This window comes from Procambarus clarkii, chromosome 50, assembly GCF_040958095.1.
Source record: "Procambarus clarkii isolate CNS0578487 chromosome 50, FALCON_Pclarkii_2.0, whole genome shotgun sequence".
NCBI lineage: Eukaryota > Metazoa > Arthropoda > Malacostraca > Decapoda > Cambaridae > Procambarus > Procambarus clarkii.
The window spans coordinates 6,481,951-6,490,885 of record NC_091199.1 but is presented as its reverse complement, the minus strand read 5'-3'; the positions used below and the strand labels follow the sequence as shown (position 1 = coordinate 6,490,885).

Genomic DNA, 8,935 nt, shown 5'->3' with positions numbered 1-8,935 from the left:
TTGTTATGTAGACTACTAATATCGATGCTTCCTTCATTGAATCCCTCAAAATCAAGCTCTGTTTTGTTTTTCCCCTTGCCAGTGGCCATCTTGAATGTTCTTCTCTGCACTGTAAACACTAGGGCAACTTTTTCTCATCCGATTTTTCACTTCCCTTAGCACTTTCCTGTTATCTCACCTATTTTTCAAGAGCACTATACCTTTATGTTCTCTGGGACAGCACTCACTACCATCAACCTGTACTACAATACTTAGGATTGTTGAAATATGCTGGAGCTCCTCTGCTGCAAGTGTTGACCCTAGGGGTGTCACCTTTTCATGTGAGTGAAAAGTGTATAGTGTATATGGGGGTTGTTAAGGGGTTAATAAATAAGTAAGTTAGAACGGAGTATTCCTTCTTCCTGTGTGGGAGTGCAATAATCAACCTTTAGTCTGACATGGTCTAGTAACAAGTTCTTATTACTGTGGATAGTTTATTTTGGGGGCCGGGCCTTTTAGTTCTCCCATATTTGATAACTCTGTATTCTAACTAACCTTACCCCTTAATAGTACCAGTTCCCCCATAGCAAGCCCACCATTTTCATAACATATACATTCTTTTAAATAAAAATTTGAACTTGAATTTAAATTTGAGTGTGTTGATCACGTTCGCTGGCTGAGCTGACCATTAGTGTTCACTGGCTTTAAAGACGACCATTAATGTTCGCTGGTTGTGTTTGCTGACATGACGAGAATGTTTACATGCGCCTTAGCAACACATAGCAACGGAATGTTGACAGTGGCGGCCAGGCAGGCTGTCCGTCATGACATCTTTCCGCCATACCTTCATACCATTCGTCATGTCCATGGCCTGAAGAGACTGTGACGTATGTGGCATGAATAGACTGTAAAGTATGTGGCCTGAATAGACTGTAAAGTATGTGGCCTGAAGAGACTGTAAAGTATGTGGCCTGAAGAGACTGTAAAGTATGTGGCTTGAAGAGGTTATAAGGTTTGTGGCCTGAAGAGACTGTAGGGATCTCATTCCTCTTTGCTATTTCTCGGTATCTGGTAGCGGGACGCATCCGATCCCTCGATCCTCCTCAACCGACAAAAACAACAACACCGAGGCTCAGTGATAGGGTGTGGCGACTACACTGAGGATCAGCGACAGGGTGTGGCGACTACACTGAGGATCATCGACAGGGTGTGGCGACTACACTGAGGATCAGCGACAGGGTGTGGCAACTACACTGATGATCAGCGACAGGGTGTGGCGACTACACTGAGGATCATCGACAGGGTGTGGCGACTACACTGAGGATCAGCAACACGGTGTGGCAACTCTACCGAGGCTTGGCAACGGTGTGGCGACTACACTGAGGCTCAGAGACAGGGTGTAGTAGCTACACTGAGACTAAGTTGGCCTCAGTGTTTCTTCTCATAATTGGTCGTGCAAAGTAACTTTGTAATGATGATGCTGCAGAATATCCAGATCCGAGATGGGGAATATACCAAGACTATATATTCTCTGGTTAGTTGATTCATTCTCCTACACTATTAATATATTTGTAGATAAACTGGCTTAAAATATGTTGGATATGAAATGGTTTAGTTAGAATATTGTATGTGAGGTAATTATTTGGAAATTATTTGAAAGAGGGATAAATGGCCCTGTAACCATTTAAATTTTGATAATGAGAGTACAGCATTTTAATGTTGTGAATGGTATAGTAGCTGTAATTTTGGAAGTATGAGAAGCTTAAAGTTAATTGTGTCTCCCTGCCAATTCCCATATGATTACCACACTTTATACAAAATATCCCATTGTCTCGCTATATGCTACATGTTGTACTAAAGGATCATATCAGTTGCAGAAGTTCTGTTTGATCCCCACACAGAGGCACAAGGAGCTGGTGACACTCTACCACTCAACCAGAAAAAGCCTCCTGAAAGTTAGCAAAGCTTTACAGACAATTGGAGGGTTCACAAAAAACAAACTCTTGAAACGGAAAAACAACTCTGCAAACGATTCACTCAAACCAGCTTGAAACTCATTAGTACCTATTGCTGCCACCATGTGGCCTGGCCACTGCCCTTAGTCAACCCTCCACCTCAGTTCTGTTGCTGATGCTGTAGCAACTGGTGCTGCTAGTAGATTTTGGGCATACCCCACTGCTGCGGTTGGTTTTGTTCCTGCAGTGAGTGGAGCGAGGGCCTGGTATATCTGCTTGGTTAACATCCTTGAAGCTCTGAGGATCCCCAGTGAGTCTCTTATGGTTCGTATGGATCGCCCATTCAAGACCACTCGCTGAGTGTGAGTTTAAGGGGTGTTGATCATCTTTGCTACTTGTCAGTGATCATTCTTTCTATCCCTACCATGATGCCTGTTCAGTCTATGACATCTATGACCTTGATTCTTGTGACATGTGTTCTCATTGGATCTCTGCACTGATGGATTCTGCCTCCCAGTTGGAGGCAATTGAGGCAGCGGCTACTTTGGGAGTTAGGTTTCCTCATGTTAAGCATTTGCAGTATATTGATTGGCTGGATGCCCCAGAGTTGGCCCTAAGGTGGTGGTGGTGTTGATTTAAGAGGTGACAATGAAACTAAATGTATGCACCCTGTCAAATTGGATTCACAGTATGAAAATAAAACGGGAAGCTATCCCAAACGACAAAACATAACCAGACAGCAAAACAAAACTGTTTAGTGGTGCTGCCCACCTGGTGACACCCAAATACCCCTGGCAGGCCAGGCACTGGCCACCCACACTACACACAGGGTAACAACCCTGGCAGAGCAAAGTCAGGCGCACACTACATCCAGAGGGAACATAGGAGCTTCCAGAGCCTGCTGGACCTAGGCACTTTTCGACTAAGCTGGTTTTGGACCTCCCCACAGGGCCCAAAGTGCAAGCCAGAAAACACAAGAAAATCTAAAAAAGTCAGTTGATAGAGCTACGCCCTCACACGCGTGGGGTTCACAGTTTGAGACCCATACAGTCCAGGTGAATGAAACAAGAAAATCTATCGACGCCCCTTGACCCATGACGATATATGTACCAGGTGTCGTAACCATCCAAGGATTTGAATAAAGGTGCCTTACAACCAAACATAACCCAATAGGCAGCAAAAGCAAAATGTGCTCCGGCAATCCCTCCATGCAGAGCTGATGTCAGGTGTCTGTACAGCATCAAGGTTGAACCAGGAATCCTGCTCCATAGTATTTAGGGACCCAGAATTGGAGGTGTTGGTGAACTCAACTGGATTAAATCTGTGCCTCCTTCCTTCCCTTGTTGGTGGGACTCGCTATTTCTGGTCTCCCCCCCCCCCCACACTCCACGGTTTATAATAATAATAATAATAATAATAATAATTTTATTTAGGTAAGGTACATACATAAAAGAGATTTTACAAAGTTTGTGGGCTTTATAGATAGAGCTAGTTTGGCTCCAAAGCGTCTGAATGTTTTGAAATTGGGTCAAGGTTTAGCTCAGCGTGTAGCGCGACCTTCTCTGGGGGTAGTCCCGTCCATGTTAATAACAGAGACAGTTGAGCCTTCCAGTCCTACCAGGGTTTTGGGATGCTTACCCTTTCCTCGGGAGGACACCTTTCTGTCTCGGGTGTTAAACGAGGATTTCATCTCTGCCCTGGAGCCTTTGTAGCAGACTTTCATGGTTAAGAGGAGCTCAAGGAGTGCCCATGGGTGCTTTTCAGTCTTTTGTGGATCTTTGTCCCCTCTGCAGAGGGTCTTGTGTTGCAGGAAATAATTTTTTGTATCATCCCTCTATGTATGAGTTAAAATCACTTGGCTGCTCTCCCTAGGGTTTGATTCTTAGTCCTGTTAGGCACCTCGGATTCATCCTTTATGCAGAGGTTTTGTCCTCCCATGCTGCTCCTTCTGTGGTCTACATGAATTTACTTCGGTACCTCCTGTGGAACATGGACCTCTTTTTTTTTTTTTACTTAATGGACCCAGCCTCTTTCAAGTACAGTTCTCTCTGCTTATTGTCTACAGTAAGGGGTCTCAGTTTCATCCTGGCTGGCTGACAACCCTCTCTTTTTCCCTTGGAGGATTGGCAGGGGGGTTCTGTCAGCCCTATGCTTGATCGGCAGGAGGTGAGCTCCATCTTTCAGGTGTCTCTGAGCGGGGCTTCCTTTGTTCTGCTCCTGAGCTATTTGCTTTGGCACTTTTCAAGGATTTGGGGAAGTGGTAGCTCCATGTGCAGCTGCCTGTGTTATTTGAGGCCCTTAGTGGGGAAGACCTCAAGCCTTATTCATACTTGGCAGCAATCTTGCATGTCTGGATCCTTCTGGAGCTCTTTGAGCATCTCTGTGAAGATATGTCACTAGGGTCTGCCCAGTTGCTGGAGGCTGTGTGACCTGCAGTTCTGGTTTTGGCAGGCTTGGCAAAGATGTTCACCCCCTCTCCTTCAGGAGGCGGGGGTGGCCTTTTGTTCAGTCCAACTCATGTCTCAACAAGCCATGTTGGCCAATTCTTTAGATGGTCTTTCTGCCGGGACAGGTGTGGCTTCGTCGGCTGCTCTGGTTCCTCCGGGGACGTTCCTTCCATCTCTCGCGATCGCTGGGTTCAGCCTCTGTGGGCCTTGCGTCGGCTGCTGCGTCACCGGCTTCCTCTTTCGTTTTTTTTGGGTTCAGTGCATTGGCACCTACCCAAGCCCTCGCTCGATGTGTTCATAGACGCGTTGTCTCTTGGCAGCAGCTTTGTGACCAGTGCTCACCAGGTCAGCCAGGGGTGGTGGGGTCCGTACTTTCGTCGGGCACACAGCACGGTGGGGAGTTCACAGCTGTGTGGATGTCACTTTGGAGGGTTCGGGTCGCTCACGGATCGATGATCAGGCTCCATTCGGACTGCTTCCTGGTGGTTCATTGCCTGAACTGAAGGGGTTTGATGCGGTCTTTGGCTCTTTGGGGCTGGTCGCTTCAGGTGACTCGTCTGCTGAGTTTTCGGGGTTTGGCTCTCCTTGTCGTTCTCATTCGTGGGGGGGGGGGGGGGTTTGTCCAACCTCCTGGTGGACGGCCTGTCTCGGTTCATTTCCCTGTCCACGGAATGGACGGTCGATGCCGACTCGTTCAGTTGGCTCTGCCGGATGTACGGGCTCCTGGATGTGGACCTCTTCGCGTCGACGTGTTTGAGGCATCTCATGAATTATGTGGTGCATTTCCCCGACTTCGAGGCCATCAGGGTCGACTCCTTTCAGCAGGGCTGGTCGAGGTGGAGTTACCTTTACCTCTTCCAACGATTTCTGCTATTACGTCAGATCCTGGCTAGCTTGGAGACTTACCAGGGGAGAATAGTCCTCTTGGTCCCTTGGTGGCCGGCCCAGCATTGGTTTCAGGCACTGCTTGCTCGGTGTCCGAACCCGAGGGTCTTCCCGTGGCTCCGCCTCTTTCAGGAGATCGGCCCAGTCCGATACATGGCTGGTTCGATCTTCTCCTCGAGTTTTCGTGTCTGGTCTATTTGACTCGGGTCTATCACTATTTGTATGGGGATCAGGTGGCTTCCTTGATGGTGTCCCACCTGCGTGCTTCATCTTGGTGGCAGTATGAAGTTGCCTGGCAGTCCTTCCAGTTCTTCTTATACCTTTGTAGATGCACTTCGGTTTCTGATATGGTTGTCTTGTCCTTTCTCTCGTGGTTGTTTCAGGACCATCATATTATGCGGAATACTGTTGCCTCTTATCGTGTGGCGCTAGCGGAGCCACTGCAGCTTGCATTCGGGGTTGATGATACTTGGGCTCCGTTCTGCAAGCTGTCTCGTGTGTTGTTTCACCTCCGGCCTGCTCATGCACCGCCTGAGCCATCCCGGTCTTTGGATCGGGTGTTCTCCTTTCTCTCTTCTTCTCGGTTTGATTTCCCTTCGAATCAGGATTGTTTCCCTAAAGCTCTTTCCTGTTGGCATTGGCCTCTGGGGGTCGGGTCGGAGAGCTTCATGCTTTCTTCCGGCGCAGGGGTTTCTGCTCGTTTGGGCCTGGTGGTAAGTTTGTTCGGTTGCAGCCATCTCCTTCTTGTCTGGCAAAGAATGAGACTGCTGCTTTCCGGAAGGGTCCTTGGGTTGTTGATACTTGGTGGGTTAGGCCAGGAGTGCATCATGTTTTGTGTCCGGTTGCGGCTCTCTGCCGTTATTTGCGTGCCGTGCCACAACTTCTGTGTCAGGTTGTGGCTCTCTGCCGTTATTTGCGTGCCACAACTTCTGTGTCAGGTTGCGGCTCTCTGCCGTTATTTGCTTGTCATGACTTCTGTGTCCGGGGACTTGCTTTGGATTGATCCGGTTTCCCTTCTTCTCAGTTCCAGGGTTTGGATCTCCCAGGTCGTCAGACAGGGTTCTTTGGTCTAGCCAGCCTGCGGTCCATCCTCATGCCCATGACATTCGTAAGTTTGCTGCACTGGCTGCCGTCTTCGGAAACATGTCTTGGGTTGACATTCGGTTGCGTTTTTTTTGCGGTCAAACGGGGTCCCGGCTGCGCGCTACCTGGTTAATGTTCTTGGGCCTAGTCAATGTTCCTGGGCCCAGAACTGGGGTGTGGGTAGCCGGTGTGAGGGTCTGAGGCTTCCCCCTTTCCCCTCCTAGGGGTAGGGGGAGAAGAAGCTGCACAGACAAGCGGCGCAGCAATGTGGTGACGTCATGCTTGTTTGCTTGCTTTCATTTGGGGAGTTCTATCCACTAGTTCGGCTTTCAATAGCAATTTCTTAACTGGAATAGGGGTTTATTTTGGGGCACTTAGCTTTCTGGATGCTTGACCCGGTCGATGGCAGACATAGAATGCTTCGAACCACACCGGGATTTCTATAGGCCATTGCCCCTCGTGCCTCTTCTGAGGGAGCGAGGTTCTGGCTGGTCCCCGGTAAGCCTTGAACCCCATTCACATTGACTGATGTCAAAGTCTAATCATGTATATCCATATTAGCCTGGATAGTTCCGGGGAGCCTCCAGGTCTCACCCAGAAAATGGTGTTTCATTACATTCAATGCAGGGTTTTTTCTTCCGTTTCCTGAGCTGAGGCTTGTATGTTTTCAATTGTCTGCAATGTTATTCAGTCGTGGCAGCCTGAAGTCTGCCCTCTTGTCCATGATGTTTGAAAGTACAGTATGCCACTGTTGTCTATTTTCGTTTCTATGTCCTGGGCTCATATTCACGTGCAGGGGTTTTGGCAGTTTACCAGGGTGCTGATGGCTCGATACTTGGTTAATGTTCCTAGGTCTCATCGTCCTGCTGTTGCATTGGATCATGTCTATTGATCTGCTGTCTTGGCCTCATGACAACCAGCAGTTCTTCCTCCTCCCTGTTATTTTTATTCTCTGGGTAATTAACTTTACTGAGCCACATGTAGCTTCCCCAGAAATCCCCCACCTTGATTCTAATGAAATGCCAATATCTAGGTGAGCCCCGGTGGCTCCCTGATTATCCTCCTCCTTTCCAGGTCATCGTTTAGGGGTGTTTTGTGTGTGCATCTGCACAATAATTGATTGCTCTAACCAGTGGACAGCATGATCCCCAGTCCCCTCCCTCTCCAAACGAGTGAAATGGTGGGGAGAACAAGCACACACTTCTTTTGAGATTTGATTGCTTTCCTTGTTGAGGAGTTCATTTGGTAGGCTGTAAGGCTTTGGTCTCTTTTTGAACTCTGCAGTGGTGTATATTGTTTCACTGACTTTTAGTTTGGATGCCTTCCTCAGTGAGGTGGTAATTACCCAAGTATAGTTATAGAATGAGAACTATGTTTGTAGTGTCTCGTCTTCCAAGCACTCTTTGTAACTGCTGACAGTTTTGACCTCTACCACCTTCTCACTTAACGTTTTCTAACTGTCTACCACTCTGTTCGTGTAAGTCACCTGCTCCCTGTACTTCCGTTAGGTGGCCAGGTTCTACCAATGGTCTCCAATAACCAAACTAAACTCCATGGCTGATGTGATCTAGTAGTTGGGAGCCATCTCAGTAAGAGCTTCAGGAGCCACTGGGGCTCACACAGAAATTGGCATTTCATTACATTCAGTGCAGTTTGTATATACACATTACTGTATATACAGTACTGTAGTTTACATGTGGTATTTGTCATCTGTTTTTACTATTCACACACTTTTACCTCGGTTCTATATAATCCATTCTCTGTACGTACATGCCAGATCAGTTCTGTTCCCAACTCTTATTGTTCTGTGGTTCACAGAGTCCCTGTGGTGCAGTGGTAAGACACTCGCTCAGCGCTTTGTGAGCACTTTGGCCTGGATTCATATCCTGGCCTGGGAGGATTGACCAGGTGCCAATAATTAACTGAAGCCTCTGTTCGGTCAGCAGTGAATGGGTACTTGGTTTTAAATGATTTGAAGGGTCATATTCCAGGGAAAATTAGGATTAAGGACCTGCCCAAAATGCTATGCGTGCTAGTGGCTTTACAAGAATGTAAGAACTCTTGTATATATAAATAAATAAATAATTTTCTTTTATACTGTATATATATACGTATCAGTACAGTATATACAGGAGTTCTTACATTCTTGTACAGCCACTAGCATGCATAGCATTTCAGGCAAGTCCTTAACCCTTACACTGCTACAGCCTGGGCTGTAAATGGGGGGTATAAGCTGGGGCTGGGTGAAAATGTATTTGAATTATGTGAAAATTAATATTAAATGTTAAACAAATCTCAAACTTTTTGGCTTCAGCGTTTTGAAAGTTTCATCCCAATATTTTAAGAAACGGATTTTAGATTTTTTTTTTAAGAAGAACATTTTGTTGATAAGGAAAACAGCTCATATTAACTGGAACTGAGGGATAATGCAGTAATAAGGAGATGCAAGCACCTGTCCAATGCACAAAGAAGAAGAATAGCAGTAGTTAGAAGTGTCCACAAAGTGGATATGTAGCTGGTGCCTTTATAGCATTGCTGAGTAATACATAATAACACAAATAATAATGAGTAAGCATGTTGTTATGC

At 46.9% G+C, this 8,935-nt stretch overlaps 1 protein-coding gene across 2 annotated transcripts in view; it reads left to right on the top strand.

Annotated features, from left to right (window-relative positions):
- Positions 1–739: 739 nt before the first annotated feature.
- Positions 740–8,935, top strand: part of LOC123749987 (tetratricopeptide repeat domain 30) — a 77,650-nt gene continuing 69,454 nt past the window's right edge. Inside the window, exon 1 of one of the 2 annotated variants that reach the window (XM_045732117.1) lies at positions 740–1,513. In XM_045732117.1, the coding sequence (XP_045588073.1) occupies positions 1,451–1,513 (63 nt within the window). In that variant the 5' untranslated portion in view covers positions 740–1,450. The remainder of the gene's footprint in view (positions 1,514–8,935) is intronic. The other variant, XM_069303399.1, reaches the window with a different exon arrangement.